The sequence below is a fragment of the Camelus ferus genome, chromosome X (assembly GCF_009834535.1).
Source record: "Camelus ferus isolate YT-003-E chromosome X, BCGSAC_Cfer_1.0, whole genome shotgun sequence".
Lineage (NCBI taxonomy): Eukaryota > Metazoa > Chordata > Mammalia > Artiodactyla > Camelidae > Camelus > Camelus ferus.
In genome coordinates, this window is record NC_045732.1 from 71,789,281 (window position 1) to 71,809,646 (window position 20,366).

Genomic DNA, 20,366 nt, shown 5'->3' on the forward strand with positions numbered 1-20,366 from the left:
ACAGAATAACAAATGTTGGCGAGGATATAGAGAAAAGGGAACCCTCATACACTGTTGGTGGGGAAGTAAACTGGTGTAGCCACTGTGGAAGACAGTATGGAGGTTTCTCAAAAAACTAAAAATAGAACTACCACATGACCCAGCAATTCCACTTGGGGGTATATATCTTAAAAAACCCACTAGTTGGAAAAGACACATGCACCTCAATGTTCATAGCAGTTATTTATGATTGCCAAGATATGGAAACAACCTAAGTGTTCATCAACAGATGAATGGATAAAGAAGATGTGGTGCACGCGCACGCACACACACACACACACACACACACACACACACACACACAGAGGAATACTACTCAGCCATTGAAAATGAAAATTTGCCATTTGCAACAACATGGATGGACTTGGAGGGCATTATGCTAAGTGAAATAAGTTAGACAAATACTGTATGGTACCATTTATATGTGGAATCTAAAAAATAAACTAGTGAATGTAATTAAAAAAAACAGACACAGAGAAAACAAATTAGTGGTTACTAGAGGGGAAAGGGAAATGGGGAGGGGCAAGATAAGGGTAGGGGATTAAGAGGTACAAACTACTATATATAAAATAAATAAGCTACAAGGATATATTGTACAACACAGAAAATACTTTGCCAATATTTTATAATAACTATAAATGGAGTTTAACCTTTAAAATTGTGACTCACTACAGTCTACACCTATAAATTATATAACCTTGTACATCAACTACAATAAAAATTGTTTTAATTTTAAAAAATTTAGGTCTCATCATAAACTGATAAGTATTACAAAGAAAAGAAGAGCAGGATACAGGAGGCTACAAGAGAATAAATTGGGGGCACTTTCTCTATTCTGGGGTTACTGAAAAAGACTACCCTGAGGAAGTGACGTTTAAGCTGGGGCCTGTGGGGCTGGCAGTGTGGTTGCGTTGGGAAGAGGTAGGGAGAGAGAGGCCTAGGCTGAGGAAGAGTGCCTAATGGCTCTGAGGGGACAACTGGGGAGTGAGGGGCAGTGCCACATATGCACGGGTTATCAGACATTGGGGAAGCTTCAGAGATGAATCGGCCTGACGGGGATGGAGTACAGGCTAAATGACCCCAGGAGCTCCACCCTCCTTTGATCAGGAAAAAGATCACAGAGGGCCACAGGAGACAAAAAGAAGTGAGTGGCTGGGTGGCTTGGCACAATTGGAACATTGCATTCTATGCAGCATTTCCGGGAATCTCAGGTAATGCTCTGTGTGGCCCCCTAGGACAGAAATCGGCAAGGGTAACGGGCAGCATGTTTTCTCTGCCTGAGCTACAGATGTGAATCTTGCCTTTTGGATGACAATGAGAATTTCATGAGCAGTAGCCAGCCAGAGGGCCTAGTATTGTGTCGTGATCATGTATTTCCCTGAGTTATTTTAAACAAGAGGGTGTCTGTGCTATCCTCTTCGCAAAAGCAGAGGGTTTGGAGGTAGGGTAAATGAGGTAGGTCGAAGGATAATTGCCGGAAATGAGGCTGTGGACCCGGGCTGCGGAGATGCTAAGTGGGAGAGCAATTGTTGACGAGCCATTGTCGCTGTGCCTACTAATCTGCGAGGGGAGGGGAGGAGACAAGGGAGACCAGGGTTGGACACTGAGCGTGGAAGAAGTGTGAGCGAGCCAGGGAGCGCTCTCGACGCGCGAGGGCGGGAGGCGGCTACCCTGGGTCCTCGGCGCCGAGAAAGGGGCAGCAGGAGGCGGCGCGGGCCCCGCCCCCTCCCCTGGCGGGCGCGGGCGCGAGACGCTGCGCGGCGGCAGCGGCGGGCGCGAGCAGCAGCTGTCAGGCCACCGAGGTCCAAGCTGCACTTGCCGCCCCGTGGAGGACGAGGAGGAGGCAGGAGCGGTGACGGTGTCGCCGAGGAGCCGGACTGCCGGCACGCAGAGCCGACCGGCCTGGCCCCCGCGGCCCTCTCCCGCCTCTCTCCCATTGTGTTGGGTAAGGTGCCGGTGCGTGGGCAGCGACGGGGGCTTAGCGGCCGGAGGACGCAGGAGGCCGGGAGGTGGGGGGCCTGGGGACAGAGGGAGGAAGGGAGGTCTAGGGGATCCCTGGAGGCACTTGCACCTGGGCAAAGGGACCTCGACGCCGCGGGGGCCGGAGCTGGGGGGTGGGTGACGGTGGAGGGGGGCGTTGCTGAGTAATCCCGAGCGGCTGCCAAAGCCCGGCAGAGAGGCGCAGGGCTCCGTGGGGAGCGGGTGTGGCTCAGTGCGCATGCGCCACGGCTGCTGGTTCTCAGAGCTGGGGATGAGGTGAGCCGACCCGGGTCCGAGGTAGTTGGAACTCTGCGTGGCATCTCACTTTCTGGATCCCTCATGCTAACGGTACCCCTGTTGTAAAGATGCCAGCATTCCCGGCCTCCTAAGAAAGCTTCTTTTTCCTCTACCCTGCTCAGTTAATGTCACTCAAAGCTTTCCTATTTGTCCCAGGCAGTCTACTTAGGAAGAAGTGGCCTGGGGACAGTGCCAAATTGCTATCTAGTGTGCTTTCAAGCTCATATCCCCAGAGCTGTCATTGTGAGGAGTGAAGGGTTAGAGATGAAAGTCCACATTGGACCCTTCTAGTTGCATGTCGGATATAAATATGGGCATAAATGTAGGAATAGCTCTTCAGTGGCATGACAGCTGTGCATTTGGACTCAATGGACTTAGGTGGTAACTTGTTAGCTCTACGAAATGAATCCAGTGCGTCAGAGGGCTTCCTCGCCACAGAACCCGCTCACCCCCCTCCCCAGCCCCAAGCATCAAGTTGTACTGGAAACAACCTACACCATTTAAGGCAGAGAGTCTCAAAGATCCAATCATTTCTTATTTGTATTGATTTTTACGTATAGTAAAGAAAGCCCCACCCAATTCTCCAGTGCAGTATTTCCAAATATTGTGCCAGGAATCAACAGTGAGTTGAATAGCCTCGACCGGTGTGTCACCACAAGATGGGCTTTCCCCACAGCTCTAACTATAGCTTCTCTCCTGTGCAGATTGCCACCAGGGCCACTCTCACTCACTGCCTAGCCCTCCCCTGGTTCTCCTCCCCCACCTTCAGCCCTGCAGTACACATCCCTCTCAAAACTTGCTCCCAGACAATCTTGCACTATGGATCTGAGCATCATTCTACCCATGACAACTGAACTGATGTTGCCAATTTGCTTTTCTGTATTTCTCTCCATCAGCACACTAAAATGTACTATTTTCAAAGGTTCAGGCTCTTTCTTACCATTGTCCTGCCTCCTCCCTCACCTCCATCCCCACCCCCAAGCATCCCCAACTAAATACAATAATTTTAATAAGCCTGTGTGGGTGCAGACACAGCAGATTTAGAAGGTTTCAAGTGTATCAAACAATAAAGAAAGCTACCAGTTATATGAATTTCTAAGTCATCTTACTATTCAAGACTTAGACCCTAATTGGGGAAAAAAGTGAATCAACTGTCCTTAGAGAATGTTTGTTAATCTGGGGGAAATGGAGTAGGAAAAGGGAACTGCGTGTCTGGGATGTTTAAGTCATTTAAAGCCAGATCTTTCTCTGAATAGGACCAAGATCAGAATAAACATTTTAGTCCAAATCCTACCTTGATATGGGACCCTTAAGGAATGTGTAACGGATTTGACTTTCCTAATAAATGTACTTAGGGTTAGCAAAGAATTCCTTTGCCTACTTAATGCTATCTTCTTTTAAGATTTGATTTAAATTTGGCATATTCTGGAGGAGAAAAAAGTTTGATTTGCTTTTATACTGTGCTAGTACTTTTTAATTTAATTATGTACTGAAGGATATCACACTCAAATGGTGAGGAGGAGGAAGAGGAAGAGGATGGGGATGCCAGCACCCACTGAAAACAAAGTGGACATAATTATTCTGCTCTTGTTTTGGGCGGGAATGGAGAAATTTATATATTTATTTTTTTAATGTGAAGGGAAGGGGAGGGAAACTGGAGCATTTCCAGTAAGTTTCAACAGGTGGAATTCCTGTTAAGTCCCATCTAGAAAGTGATCCAGATAAGTCCATAACTTCTGCTCTTTAGTCACCTTATAAATAATAGTATTTGGATAGCTTACAGAACTGGGAATCTGTTGTACCTTTGCATCAGTTCAGAGGCGTTAGTTCCGGGTACTTACCTAATTAATAAACAAATGTTTACTGACTATCCATATAGAGGACTCTGGTGCTGCTTGAGGGGACTTCAAAGACATACACAAACAAGTGCCTTGTGACCCAGGAATTTAGAATTTGGTTGTGTGGGAAAGACCTACTTGTGCAGGAAAAGAAAAAAGATTTTGTTAGCAAAATAAGACAGCATAATGATACTATTTCAACTATAAACTATAAACTATGAGATCTGAAGCTTATATGTTAATTTGTAAACTCCCTGAGGGTAAGACCTTGCCTTAAACACATAAGATTTCCAACAATGTCTACACCCAGTGGGTGCTCAAGTGATGAAGCTTTGCAAAGTAGATTAGGTAGGGAGAAACCAGAGGCAGGGAGAGAAGAGCAGGGAAGCTTTCACAACAGATTAGATGCAAGGAGATGTGGACCAAAGTTCAAATATTAGCAGAAGACTGGAAAAGGATATTCTAAGGAAAAATCACCAGGATTTAGTGACTGAGGGCAAGGAGCCAAGCCCAAACTATTCATTTCTACCTCTGACAAACAAATGGGAGTTGGAAGCAGCAGAGGAAAGTGGAGGGTCACCTTAGTAAGCACATAATAGGCACTCAGGTGTTTTCTCAAGCATCAGTTGCAGGATTGGACAAGAAGACCCTTAAGGTCCCTCCAGCACTAAGATTCTGTGGTTTATGCAGATGCTCAAAATTGTTGGGGAACAAGGGCTTCTCAGATATGGAAGAAAGAGGGAAGGAAGAATTGTTATCCTCCCACTGGCAGGCCCTTTCTGAGAAGGGTTAATATGAATCACAAGGCCCCCACCAGTGAGTGAAAGGAGATGGAGGAGCAAGAGGAACAAAAATTTCAAACCAAAAATTTCAGTAAATGCTTACAAATCTTTGCAGACTTCATAAGTTATTCATTTCCCCCCAAGTCTTGTGTGTTAAGTGGGGCAGGTGTTATCAGCTCTATTTTTATATAGGAAGAAAGACAGCAAGATTAAGCGACCTGCCCAAGTTCATAAAATAAATGAATGGGAAAGCAGTGATGAAGACCTTTGTCTCCTGATTGCTGCCTGCCCAGTGCACTTGACTGACCCTGAATCGCATTGCTTTTCCTCCTCTTTCCCTAGTTTAGAGCCTATGCACCCAGGAGTTATGTGCGCACACGACGAAATAGGGAATGCACAAGCAACTGCAGCATTATCTCAGATAGTTATTAATACTTCATCATTATTCCTGGAGCTGAGTATTTGGTTTCCATATTCACTCAGTCCTTGACCCGTCATTTGAGTTTATCCGCAACAGCCGGGAAAGTAGAGTTAGTGAGTCATTTAATGATGTGAACACCTGTTTGCTAGGACCTTAAGGAAGCTCATTTGGCATGGGCCTTTAGTACTATGAGTATTATGCCCAAGTTTGTACTTCCTTCAAGTGAGAGCTGAAAAGTTCTCCTCTGTAAAATTATCCTAAAGACCAGTATAAAAAAGAAGTGTGCTAACACTTGTTTCGTCTCCATTTAAAGAAATGTTTGTTACTTGAGCCACTTCCAAAGACAGCAATTTGAGAGCAGGGAAAAAGGACAAAAATCAGAAATTGTAGAAAACTTGAGAATTTTTTAGAATAGATATAGACCAAGAAGAAGGATAAAGCCTATCAATTTAGAAGACATTATTTAAATTCATACCTACTGATTTAGCTCTCTAATGAATCCCTTATTATAGGCTTTATCTATATTTGACAAAAATAACATGAGACTGTTAAGCAGCAGAGATTTCTTGAAAGCTTCTTTATTCCTCAGTAAGAAAGACTACTCAACAAATCGAGGAACTGTTTTTCTTTTTAGACCAGTACTCTTGATGCTTCTTAAATAAGACACTTGCCATAATTAAATATAATTTTAAATGAAGATGTGTTTGAATTTAATAAAGCCAGCTAAATACTAAAACCTGTGTTTAAGACAGATGACTGAAATTAATGAGTAAAATAATTAGCCAAGATTATATATTGTAAACAAGGAATCCCCAAACATATCTTTTTCTTCTCTGATCTTGTGGAATCAGTTGCAGAGACAACCTCAAGGCAGATTGGGGAGTGCATTAATAACTTTCTTGTAGATGGGAACATTGGTAGATATAAAGGAAAGGCGTTTCATCTCTGACTTAGGATTTCAGCATATCTTAGACTCCTCTGTGCTTTCCCTTTCCTGAGTATCACCTAATGTGAATGTCGCTACTTTCTTTGATTTACTTTTACTTTGAATGGCAAGTTCAATGACGAGACAATATAAAACTTTAAAAATCATATAAAGTACACTCAAGTTAAGACAAGTTAAAATTCATGCAATAAAATTATTTTGTCCATGTTAAGTGTTTGTAGCATTTGAACTCTTTTTAAGAATATTCATGAAAAGCATCTTCTGTAGGTAAGTTGAGGTTTGTCTGTTTTTTTTTTCCTGCTTGATCATATTTGTATCTATAGCCTTTATTTTATTATAAATTTTAAAAACTAATGTTTCACAATCTGTTTTTCAGAATCCTAAAAAGAAAGAATATAACAACAACAAGAAAAAGACTAAGATTGTGACAAAGACACAACTGGGTTTATATTTTATTTTCTTCTGGGTAGGTATATATTTTATATGTTTTTATTTGATCTCTGAAAAATGTATAGCACAGGGAACCATATTCAATATCTTGTAATAGCCTATAATGAAAAAGAATATGAAAAGGAAAATATATCTCTATATAACTGAATCACTATGCTGTACACCAGAAACTAACGGAACGTTGTAAACTGACTATATCTTAATTAAAAAATAAATATTAAAAATAAAAAAATGCTAAAATGAAAAATAAATATTTAGAAAAACGTATAGTTAGTATACATGCACAGCAACATAACTTTAAGAACTACTGAGGTTTTTTTTAATCTACATTTCAAATGTGTGTGCCTCCAGAAGCTCTTTTGCATGTGCTCTTTTGATTAGTGATTAGTTTTCATCAATTTAAGTCACTTGCATAAATAACACCCAATAAACATCATCATTGTTGAGTTCCCACAAAGCTAGTGTAAAAGTACCTAACAGAATCTAGTACAAGGTAGTTGTTCAGTAAACATTTGATCTTTTTATTTTAACCTGCATCCTAGGTGTTCCACCTATAGACACGTTGTGGAGGTAACACAAAGGATACTGTATAATTATTAGCTCTTAGAGTTTACAGTATGTTTTCATTGGTGTTACTATGGAATTAGAAACTAAATCCAGAAATTAATAAGCTTATTCAAGATTTTCTTCCTCAATGATAGCCGTTATAATGATACCAGTCAACAGTTATCAACTTGAGTGCCATTGTTCCCCTGAAGAAAAGATTATGGAAGATCCTTTACTTGTGAGGGTATCCATATCCGTGCAAGTATAATGGAGCAAATGCCTGAAGAAACCTGATACTTTTCTCTTTTCCCAGTTCTGGGGTCCACTGTAATTCTAACCCAGACCTCTATTAACAGAATCAAGATTCCAGCTTACACAGCTTTCTCTCCTCAATATTTCTTGAGTCCCTCGGGAACAGACTTCAAACCCGAAACCAACTTCATACTTTTTGCCTCTTGTTTGGAACTGTCCAAACCGGAAGCTAACATGTTACACATTTGAGTAATATTCCTGTTCTAGGCTTTCTCGCCTGGAATAGGATCAGAACTGAACCAGATTACAGCACCATCTGCTAGTCCGTTTATCCATGGCATTCGGCCATCTTCCTGGCACAGGCAAGAAAGAGACTTCAGGAAAACAAGACCTATTTTCTCCCTTATGCAAAAAGAGTTTTATTCCTTCTGCTATACTGTATCATTTAATGAGCATGAATCAAGAGAAGTTAAATTAGAAGGCCTCGTATTTCAGAGAAATTTACTATGCAGTTGATTTCAGTTTCAGATTTTAACTGTCTTCCCTCCTACTTTTTCTTTTATTTTCAGGCTCTCTTGGTTATATACTCCTTTCCATCTGGTGCTGCAACAATGAGTGGGAAATCCCTGCTCTTAAAGGTCATTCTCTTGGGTGATGGTGGAGTTGGGAAAAGCTCACTCATGAACCGTTATGTAACCAATAAATTTGACTCCCAGGCTTTTCACACCATAGGGGTAGAGTTCTTAAATCGAGATCTGGAGGTAGATGGACGTTTTGTAACTCTCCAGATCTGGGACACTGCAGGGCAGGAACGTTTCAAGAGCCTTAGGACACCCTTCTACAGGGGAGCAGACTGCTGCCTCTTGACCTTCAGCGTGGATGACCGGCAGAGCTTTGAGAACCTTGGTAATTGGCAGAAAGAATTCATCTACTACGCAGATGTGAAAGACCCTGAGCACTTCCCCTTTGTAGTTCTGGGTAACAAGGTAGACAAAGAGGATAGGCAAGTGACTACTGAGGAGGCACAGGCCTGGTGCATGGAGAATGGAGATTACCCTTACCTAGAAACAAGTGCCAAAGATGATACTAACGTGACAGTGGCCTTTGAAGAAGCGGTCAGGCAGGTGTTGGCTGTAGAGGAACAGCTGGAGCATTGCATGTTAGGTCACACTATTGACTTGAACAGTGGCTCCAAATCAGGATCTTCATGCTGTTAAAAGTAGGAAGCCTTTTCAAAGTGTGCCCCAAATTGGTCAGTCAGTAGCATAAGAATAACTGTGCCCCTCTAAGAGCGCACACACATACAAAAGGGTGCGAGATAAGGTTATGATGGTGAATCAGAGCCTTTCAAATTGAAGTTGTAGAGCGATTTAAAAAAAAAAAAGCTTTATCAAGCCAAGTGTATTTTGCGTGATTTCTGCTATTTCCTTCTTGTGTGTATCAGGACACTTCAGAAAGCTTTAGTCCTGAGAGATTTAAATATTTTTCACATCACAGTTTAAACTTAGAAACCAGCCGCATGAAGGAGTTAAAGAGCTACAGCTATCCCTTAAAGCGTTCCATTTATCAACTAACAAATGTCACCATCAACTCTTGCCAAGCAGTTTCTGACATGTCTGTCAAGGGGAAAAAAAATAAGACTCTGAGCCGTATTACAATAAAAATAATAATGCAAACAAAGATGTTCTAAGCTTCAATTATAAAGAGGTTATAATGATTAGGAATGCAAAAGTATAATGATGTACACTGCCTTGTTTAAATCCTCATGTGTGATTTGCTCCCAGCTGAGCTTTTCAAGAAATACTGTCTCAAGAAGAGATACACTAACGACATTGGAAATTTATTATACTCCTTGTGTTTAAAGTAACAGGGTACTAGTGAATGGATTATGCTCAAATATGCCAACCACCCTTGCAAATAAATGGTTGGTCTGCTTTCATGTTGTAAGTCTACTTTTGCTGTGCAGGGATGTTGCTTCTCTGGCAACCTCGTATCAATTTAACAATGCTGTTTAGTATATGACTTTGGACACACTGCACTCTGCTCATAATTTTGATGGTCCTTTGGTCCACAATACTTCTCTCAGAGAAGCCTTCAGAACAGATGGGAGGATACTGGACTTTTCTTACAACGTTCCTTAACTCGAATGTTTATTGTAGAAGAAGGAACTGATTTCTTTTATGTTGCACTATATGTTCAGCTGGCCAAACTAAGACATTGAAAGTAACAAAAGAGAACATACTTTAATCCAGTGTTAGAATGAACGTCTCATAATTAGAGTTGTCCGACAGTGGAATGGACTGCCTTAATGGTGAACTCCCTTCCAGTGAAAAGAGTTAGGAAGATGTGGATGACCAGGTGTTGAAATACCATAAAAAAGATTTTCTGTACTGGCTAGATATTTGGTTTAAAGTCCCTTCCAGCTCTAAGTTCTAGGAATCTATAAGCTACAAACTATATTTCAGTGCCATGTTATAATTAGATTTATCTTAAGACAGCAGCTAAGACTATGGAAAGGGACTTTAAAATTTCTCAAACTATTCTGGGATCAGCATTTAACAGCAACTACATAGCTCTTTTGCTTTTGCACTATGGCAGGAAAAATTCTTGAGCTCTGAGTAATCATTACATGCCCGATATAAACATCCTAAAGATACTATATTAAAATGCAAAAATGGTTTGTCAAATCAAAATCAAAACTTTGTGATCAAATCAAATTTTGATTTGACAAACCATTGCCAGCTATATACTGTATTATGAATATGCAGTCTAGTTCTTGTCAGTTGATCTATTTGTCTTGCATAGATTTAATCTGTACTCTTAAAACATCTCTGATAAAAATAATGACCCAAGATAGTGAGGGACAGTTAGAAATGACCCCAGAAAGAGACCTAGGTCGGGGAGGGGACAGGAGCTTTCACAGGAATATAGCCTAGAACTCTCCATTGTAGCCACATATGGAATCAGCCTTACATGTGGGACCTTATGTGCTTTAAGAGCTCTGGGACTTTTTTGCCACATAGATAAATGGAAGATGATATTTCATCCCAGTAATACTCAGTATTTCCCGTTTAAATATGGTCCTGACCCCATTGTCCAACTAACTTTGATGCCAGAAGTCAAAGCCAGAACTGGGACCCCACGGCTCTTAAGTATTGGTCCCTATCCTGCCTATGCCTATAGCCAGCCGCACTGGTCTCCCAGTTCTATGATTATTTTGCTACAATCATGTTAGGGTGAAAATGTGTACATCAGAATTGTTCAATGCTAATTGTTTAAAAGTGCATGAGACCTGGGGCCTTCTCTTTCTACTTGCACTCTGCTTATAATAGTTTCTATTTGTAGATCTCAGGCCTTCATAAAGAACTCCACCCACTCACAAAAGTACTTGTCACTATTTGAATGGCATGTGATCATTTAAATAAAAAAATTACTTGAGTATCCCATTCATAGGCCTCCTGTCCATCCAAGACAAGTGTTCATTTTATTGGCAGGTCAATTGAAGCCCCTTTCCCCTTAGCCACACCAATTTTTTTTTTTTTTTTTTTTTGCCAAATCACTACACAATATCTTAATGAAAACACTTAACATTAAGTGACAAAAACAGTGGCATTTTGGTGAGTAATACTCAGTGGGGTGCTCACATATAGTTTGGATAAGATTAAAAACCACCAAAGGCTGAAATCTGTGAGTACCAGGAACTGTGCACATAGGCTTAGAAATTGTGTACTCTAGAATGTGCAGTGCAATATTTTCAGTAGGTGTTTTTTTAAATGAACACTGGATTTTTGAACAAGATATTTCTAATTGGAACTATGCTGTTTTTCAATGGTCCATTAAACATCATACAGAATATTTATTTAATTTATTTTCATGTATTGGGCTAACATTCAAGGGGCCTCAGTTTCCATATGTCTTCAGTGGATTGACGAATTTCAGGTTAATTTGTGCCTGCCTCAGTCATCTCTACTTTACCCTGAGGTATTCCACAATCCTCTTGTTGCAGGTGCTGCTAAAAACTCAAAATTGTGTATCAGATATTTTGTTTCAACTGTAAAAAATCATCTGTGTTAAAGTGAATAAAAAGTGCATTTTGAATAACCAGTATACAATGTTTGTGCTGCTTTTCTCCCTTTCTCTTTTTGAGCAACTGGTGGGTGAGACAGAGAGTATTTATCAATCAAGTCACTCAGGTTGCCCTGCATGTGGCCTCTGAATCATGTTTCCACATGGTGCTCCAAGCAGCCACTACCTACTGATCAGACAGATACCATTTTACTGATTAGGAGACAAGCTCAAAAGATTAAGGTGGGAAAGTTCCTTTTATGTTATGCCGCTTTGTAATATATGAAGAATACTGGGCATAGACATTGGATCTTAACTCTCCACTTTATTTCTTCATTATAATTTAAAACAGAATGAAACCATCACAAAATATAAATAGAATATGCATGTTCCCTTTATTTTCTTGACTGATCTACTGTCTAGATTTTTGGAAAACATGGAAATATAGGCAAAACAAATTAGAACACAAAGGATAATTTTGTTAAATATTCTGTTCTCACATATTGGACTTTAAACATACTTGCATTAGCATCAGTCTAATGGCTTGAATATACAGTACATAGTGGTGACTTTAAAATTATGGACACAAGTATCTCCACAGCATGTAATTTCATTACAGAGATTCCATCTGTCACAGATTTAGCCCCCTTCTCCCCTCCGTCTATTTTCGCCTGATGGAACTTCGGGCAGTCAAAATCAGAGGGGGAACAAAACAAGTTTTTTGCCACATGTACTGTTTCCTTCTCTAAGGATAATCATTTAACAAATTATCAGACCAGCTTCAAATACAGCACCAGAAATCCTTTTGATTAGGCCATAATGATGCAACTTTTAGGCTATAGAAGGCCATAGATTTACAAGATCTTTAATAAAAGGATTTGTTCATCCAAAACTGATACTTTAAAAGCAGAAAACTAGCTTTCCGTCTGCAATTTTTCTACCTGATTCATAGCCCAGTGGGAAATCTCTTTCTTTTGATGTCTTAAGAGGTACTATAGTAGGGGGAAAGGGAATCAGATGAAGGCAGTCAAAGGTATACAAACTTCCAGTTATAAGATAAATGCTAGAGGTATAATGTACAACATGATAAATAGAATTAACACTGCTGTGTGTTTTATATGAAAATTGTAAAGAGAGCAGATCTTAAGAGAAAGAGAGAAAGGAAGGAAAGGAGGGAGGAAAAAGAAACATTATAGAGTCTCATTTTTTGGAAATAGCTTGGCTATGGGCCAGGAAGTGAAGGGTGTGGAATAGATGGTTTCAATTCTATAATTAAATTTTTAAAACACACTGGAAAATTAAAGCACTGATTTGAGGAATTTCAGGATGGGAGTGGCATGTCTACTTTCATTTGAATTACCTTAAGTAGTTCTAACCTCAGTTTTACCTCAGTAATCCAGATAATTATGTCAGTTTTTATCTCCTTGCTATGGAGATGTAGGATTCATTATAGTGGAGTGCTTTTCTTACCCTTGATTTTAGGGCGAGTAAACTATGATACATTTTTTGATAAAATGTTCATAGATGCGCATGGCTTTTTTCCAAACTGGTCTCTTTTTTTCCCCAGCTTTATTGAGGTATAATTGACAAATAAAAGTTGTATAAATTTAAGGTGTTCAAACGATGATTTGATAATATGTATACACTTTGAAATAATCGCCAAAATCAAGCTAATTAATATATCCATCACCTCTCAGGTTTACCTTTTTTTTTTTTTGCTGTCTTTTTAATTTCCTCAATTTAACATAACCAATAAAGCCCTCATTCTTTACTCCTTTCCCTTAAGAGAAGGAAAAGATAATGATAGAATCTAGCCATATTTAAAGAATGAAAGTAAAGTTATTAAAATGTCCTCTTATTGGTATGTTTACAAAAACTGGTAAACAAGGATCTGGCTTTATTTTGCTGATGGAAGTGGTGATGTTTGTGTGAGGTGGTGTTTGTTTGGTTTTTTTTTTTTTTTTTTTTTTGAGGGGGTGAGGGGTTACTTAGTGCTTTCCCAGGGAGAATACGCATCTTCTTCACAGCTCAAGATGTGAAGAACTTGTCACCTTTAGTCATGTGGGAACTACTGCAGTGATTCACAGGTCTTCATAAACCACTTTGTCTTCTCCAAGGCAACACAGAGAATTTTGGTTCGGCCATATTTAAGTGCCTTGGTTTTGTGAGTGCAAGTATGTGTATTTTTGAGTAATCTGTCAATTCCCTTCATGCTATATGAATTATGGATAAATGTGTAATGAGTCTCACTATAGCACTACTGAATTCGAGCCAGACGTGCCAAGCTCTGCTTCTTCTACTTAATTGATTGATAAAAAGGGATTAAGAAATACTGCCTTAATGAAAGAAATGCTAGCTGTATTGATTAGAGTTAAAGTACAAATGATGACTTCCTGTGGTGCATTCGTGAGGAAGCAAGAGACAGGCTCATCTCTTCTCTTTTCCATTGTTCCTGGCTGCCCTGGAAATAGCATATCCACGGGTGTGTCCTGTAATGTTTGATATAGAGTCTGCTGATTGATGAACAAGTATTGGTATAATCTTTGAATTGTCTCTTTTTCCATTTGTTCCCCATGAGAAAACAGTGTCACAAGTAAACACTTTAAAACTTTGTCTTTTTTTTCTTCTGATTACAAAAGTCATACGCACTCATGATAAAAAAAAATATAACTGAAGGAGCAAAAACACAGAAAAGCAAGATAAAATAAAGGTCATCTGTAATCCTATTATCCTGAGGTAGCTAGATTTTTAAAATACTACTTTAAGTGTGCATTTTAATATGTTTATGTAAAAAAAACATTGATGTCATATTGCACATACTGATTGTAATCTTTTTCGCTTAACATACATGACACTTTTCTCTAAGTCATTATATATTCTCCTAGGGATTATATTTAATGCTTGCATAATAGTCTGTTGAAGGATTTACCATAATATATGTAATCAAACACATTGCTAGACAGGTAAGTTGTTTTGCAGTGGCCTCCTTTTCATAAAATAAAGCAGCAGTCTACATCCCTAATAGTAATCTTAATTCACATCTCTGTTTATTTCCTATAAGTAAAATTTCTGGATCAAAAATATGAATATTTTTATGGCTTTTAATATATATTGGCAAATTGCCCTCTGAAAGAATGTTGTCCCAAACTACATCAACAGCAGTTGAATAAGAGAAGGTCTATTTCTCTAAACATTCAACCACTGGTGGAATATCATCTTCATAAACCACATTTGCCTTATTTGCTAAGTGAAAAATAATCTCATGTTTTGATTCGCATTTCTTTCATTCTTTGAGAGTAAATAGATGTTCATCTATTTATTCACCATTTTAATTTTTTCTTGAGTGACTAGCCCATTCTAGTCCCCATTTGAGGTGCGGAACATTCATTTTTTTTTTTTGTTTCTTATTGATTTCTAGAAATTCATATATATATATATATATATATAGTGGGCATTAACCTTTCATCTTATTCGTGTTGCTGGTTTTCTGCAGTCCTCTACCATATCTCTTTTCTTTTAATTTTGTTTATGATATTTTTTAAAATATTGACAGATTATTGAAAGGGCTATATTCTAATAAATTAGAAAACCAGGGTGGTGGGGGAGAGAGAAATGCCTACTTGATTTGTCCTTTGTTCCTGACCACATTTGAGACTATGTTTTGTTTAGAAAGGTTATGAATCTAAACTTGTGTCACCATGATAAAAAAAAAACTTATAGAAAGGAAAATATTCATTCCCCCAACTTCTTTATCTGCATGATGTCAAATGGCTGGTTTGATTTGGGTTTATTGCTGTTATTTCAGAAGATTATTCTGAAATCTTATACGAATACAGAGATAGTAACAGTTCAGCTTTCACCCACAAGGGGGCAATGAAGACCATTGAGTGTGAAACACGTAAGACTAGACCGTTCGAGCTGAAGTGGTGCCTGGAAATCATCCAGCTAGCCCACCTCTCCCTTATTTTCCACACAGAAAAACAGAAATCTGGAGGAGTGAAATGACTTACTCAAGGTCTCAGAGCTGAGTCAGACAGCTGAGTCCTAAGTACTTTCCAGTTGACCATACTGTGCTTTAGTCAAATGGACACAAACTATAAACACATATCTTTTCTTTCCTGATTTTTAATTTTTTTCTTTTTGCCTATTAAGGTAAGATTCACATAACATTAGCCATTCTGAAGTGTACAGTTCAGTAGCATTGAGTATATTTGCAGTGTTATAATCACATATGTTTTAATCTTCTGGATTCAATCACAGTCCTGCCACTAAATAGGTGTGTTACCCAAGGTTAGTCGTGTAAACTTGCTGATCTTCCATGTGTTCAGTTTGTGTAGTGAGAAAATGTCTTCCTCAATAGGTTGTTGTGAGGATTACCAGGAATAATATTCACAAGTGCCTAGCAATGTTCTTGGCACAGAGTAGATGAGAAATAAATTCTTTCCTTCAAGGTGTTAACCAATTGCTCCCCATCTAGTAGTAATATATTGGTTTCACATTGAATAAAAACAGATTCCAAACATTTTACTCTCTTCTCATGACTATTAAATTTTAAATATGCTCAGAGGTTAAAAATTTTTTTAAAAAACTTCACAGCATAGGTTCTTGTAACATAGTCGGCAAAGGATTGCAGTATTTAATAGATGCAAAGGATCTCTTTCAAACAAACAAGTTTCTTAGAGGAATTTTGAAAAATAGAAGATGATTCGGCTGGAAACCATGGTAATGTGTGTACTACTTTAGGTCAAATTTTAGAAGTGACCCTAAGGTTATATGATCCAGTCTGCTCATTTTATAGATAATAAAACTGAGGAACAGAGAAGTTAAGCAAATTCCTGAAGGCCACACAACTAGCCAGTGACTTGAAAGATCCTCAGTTCCCTCCATGAAATAGGATATGTTTCAGTCCCTCATTTTCAGGGTAATAAATACATTTTTGTCCAATGTCTACCCTGTACCAGGCACTATTCAAAGTGTGGAGAGGCAGAAATTGAGGCAGAAACAAAAGCACAAAGAACCACTGGATCCCTAACTAAGAAATGTGGATGTATTTTGAAAGTAATAGGCAATAAAAGAAGGGGTTTTAAGCAGAGGTGTGCAGCTCAGGTTTGTGCTATGCAGTGATCACTCCAGTGATGTGGTGGGAGTCAGAGTGAGCAGCACAGAGACAAGTGTCTAGTGAATTTAACAACAGACGTGCCAGGTATGTCAAGGCATTTAGACTTGCCCCTGCCTGTGTTTTCCAAGAGTGATTCACAGAGCAACAGACCACCATGACAGATCCATCGGGAGACCTTGTCAAAATGCAAATTCTTGGGCCCGACCTGACCTGCTAAATCCATGTCTCTGGGGGCCCAGGCATCTACCTGTTACCAAGTTTTCTAGCGGACTCAGATGTCCATGGTCTGGGGGCTTGGTGTTGAAAAGCCTCCCTGGCAGCCGTCAGAGAGCTGGTTTGTCAAGTGAAAGCCAACAGGCGTTCAGACCTCAGAGCCTGACCCACCAGGGCAAAAGGCTTGCAGGGCCCTGGCCCTGGGGGCAGAGACACACCTCGGCCCTCCCACACCATCTCCCCTGCCCTCTGCCTGGCCGGTGCCTCCCCTCCCTCTGGGTCAGGCCTGAGCATCACCTCCTTGGACTTCTTTCCTGGCCTCCTAGTCCACCTTACAGGCGTTCACAACACCCCTCTCTTATTTCCTTCTGTTTCTCACAACTTGAAATCTCACATCTATGTGTGTGGTTCCTCATAAATGTCCCCCCACCCCCCGACTAGACTGTAAGCTCCTCGAGGTCCAGGCCTGTGCTGTCCTCAATGCTGAGCACCCACAGCACCTAGTGCAAGGCCAGGCACAGGGTGAGTGGCAGCTAAATATTTTGGAAAGAAAGCATGCATGCATGCATGCATGAATGAAAGAAAGGGTGGATGGGGAGGTAGTGGTGGCAGCCCCAGCTTGGATGGCGGTGCTGAGTGGCAATCCTCTGGGGCCGGGCCTGGCTGCTCTGTTGGCATGGATGCTTCCAACACCATTAATGGGCTTGAAGGTGATGGGGTCTGGGCACCTTCTCCGAAAGTTCCTGGCTCTTGGCAGAGTCCCAGGTCACTCTCCAAATGGAAAGCAGAAGGAAGCCAAGGCAGCCAGGTCTGGGGTAAGAGGCCAAGGGAGGCAGCACGTTTCTGGCCGGTTGGCTGGGTACCCGGAGGCCAGGGGAGTGGGGGGACTGAGACTTGCTGCCTTCTTGCCCTGCCCTGTCCCCTCAATTCTGGCTCCTTGAGGGTGGGCACAGAGGGGGGCAGAATTAGCCACTCCAAAATGTGTCTCTTTGGCATAAGGATTATTTTAGGCTGGTTCTTTTTAAGAAACAGCAGACCTAGGAAAAGCTTTGGGAACCGAGTAGACGTCACCCTTTTGTAAGAGACACTTGTCAGGAAAACCCCCCATTTGAAAGAGTGTCACCCTTTCTGAACCAGGAAGAGAAGGATGACTAAATCTCTAGAACTTATCAATAGCGAAGGCAACAACGTGAATATGCATAACAGTCTTACCCTTGATCACTGTGCTTTTCCTGAAAACCTCCCATACCTGGCTCTCCCCCACCCTCTCCATCATCTTTTTATAAGCTGGAAATGATGTTTAAGTTGGTGGCCTGGACCATTTTGGGGAGTCAGTTTCCCTGGGTCTCTGCCATGGATCCAGGAGGTCTACAGCTTAGTAAGCGTCTGCTCGTTTTTCTGCTGTTAATCTGTCTTTTATTACAGGGGGTGTCAGCCTAGAACCTAGAAGGGTAGAGGGGAAATAGTTACCCTCCTTCACAGCCCTTTCCCTGCCGCATGCAGAGTCCTGGGCGAATGGCCTGGAGACCCGGGATCACTGTCTCCACGGCAGTGTCCCCAGGCTGCCTTGAAAGTGACAAGGGCCCCTCGAGTGAGCGTTTGCAGGAAATCACAGGCCGTGTGCATCCATGGACACGTATTCTGAAGGGCTGGCTCAGACAACCTGCAAATCACATCTTCTTGTCGCCAGAATGCCACGCTCCCTCCGGAACGAAAAGCTGGGTCCCAGTAACTTGAACAGTGGGACAAACGACAGACCTAAAAGTTCACCGTTCAACAGATCAAACTCTGGAGAGTGAGGCTCTCTGGTGAGGGGCACGTAGCTACCGTTTACCGAGTGTCTCTCAAGGCTGTGTGTGTAAACTGCAGCAGTCTCTTGAGCTGGGCACTATTGTTGTCCCTATTTCACAGATGAGAAGACTGAGGCTTTCTCAGGCTAAACAAGTTTGTCACTGTCATGTACCCTGGAAAAGGCAGAGCTGGGATGTGAACCCGGGCAGGGCAGCCTGGCTCCAGAGCCCACGCCCTGAACTGCCACAAAATATGTGCTACCTCCCTTGTACAATTAAAAAGACTCAGACACAGAGAAGTCAAGCGCTGTGCCCAGGGTCACACAGCCGGCTAACGGCAGAGCTGGAACCAGAAATTAGGTCTCCTCTCCCCAGTCTGGCTCTCTTTCCCTCATGGCTCTGTCCCGCTGGATACAACAGGGCTAACTTGTCCTACTTTACCCAGCCACGCAGAGTCCTAATGGCAGACACAGAGGCTGAGCTCTCTTCAATCCCACGACAGCACTGCTTTGACTGCTCAGCACTAGAACATTCTAAGGCTGAGAAGCAGGGTGGGATCAGGCCTTCCGTGTTGGTCCAACGCTTTCAGAAGGATGCCACCCCTGATCAGCACGCTGGTCCCATCACCACCAATCCCCCCTACCCCGAGTCCCCAGGTCTCACGGGCCCTTTGTGGGACCCTCCTGTCCCGGCACCCGCAGCTCTTCCTCCCCTTGGCTTTCTCTCTGGCTAACCGTGTGGGTGGGGGCCAGGTGGGTGACCCCCACCCGGGGCCTTTAATGAGAAGTTTTGTCATGCCCAGGCAGCAAAGATGAATAATTCAGTGAAGGAAGCTCAGGCGATGTTATTCTTTCAGCAAAGAGTCCCTTGACAGTGGGAGAGGCAGAGAAGGACTGCATCTTATTATGGGAGGGATGGGGGGATGGGGTGACAGGGCTATGGGAGAGGAGGAGGAGGAAGAGGAGGAGGAAGAGGAAAAGGAGGAGGAGGGAGGCTACACAGGAGTCAGTAACAGTGAAGGCTTTCAACAGAGTTTCAAACAGAAAGTTACTGGAGATAAGAATTGCCTTTTTAAAGGGTCCTCTGCCGCTAGTGAGGACGATAGATTGGGGGCTAGAATAGAGGCAGGAAGAGCAGAGAGGAGGCTATTGCAGTCATTCAGATTTCAGTTGTAACGAGAAAAAAAGGTAGAATGGACAGGTCTATGTGTGGGTCCTGAAGGCAGAGTCTAGGATGATTCTTTGGTTTCTGAGCACCGACCTCAGAGCAAAGTCTAATTTGTTGAATTCTGTCTTAAAAATCAACAACAGAAGGAAATTTAGGAAATTCACAAATATGTGGAAGTTAAACAACACTTACCTAAATAACCAAAAGATAAAAGGAGAAATCACAAAGATAGATATATCCTGGGTTCAACCCCCAGTACCTCCTCCAAATATAAACATATAAACCTAATTACCTCCCCCCACAAAAAATTTTTTATAACTGAAAAGGCAACTCTGAATGGGAGAAAACATTTGAAAATCATGTATATGATAAGGGATTTGTAGCTAGAATATATAAAGTATTCTTACAACTCCAAAATAAAAAGACAACCCCAAATAACCCAATTTAAAAGTGGGCAAAGG

General features: G+C 41.3%; 1 protein-coding gene across 1 annotated transcript; it reads left to right on the plus strand.

Annotated features, from left to right (window-relative positions):
• Positions 1 to 1,628: 1,628 nt before the first annotated feature.
• Positions 1,629 to 11,648, plus strand: RAB9B (RAB9B, member RAS oncogene family). Its single transcript, XM_032475282.1, has 3 exons — positions 1,629 to 1,984; positions 6,680 to 6,769; positions 8,121 to 11,648. The coding sequence occupies exon 3, from the start codon at positions 8,163 to 8,165 to the stop codon at positions 8,766 to 8,768; it is 606 nt and encodes a 201-aa protein (XP_032331173.1). The 5' UTR covers positions 1,629 to 1,984; positions 6,680 to 6,769; positions 8,121 to 8,162; the 3' UTR covers positions 8,769 to 11,648.
• Positions 11,649 to 20,366: the final 8,718 nt, after the last annotated feature.

Excerpts from the sequence above, each read along its gene's own strand:
- RAB9B (XM_032475282.1), top strand. The coding sequence starts at position 8,163 with ATGAGTGGGAAATCCCTGCTCTTAAAGGTCATTCTCTTGGGTGATGGT.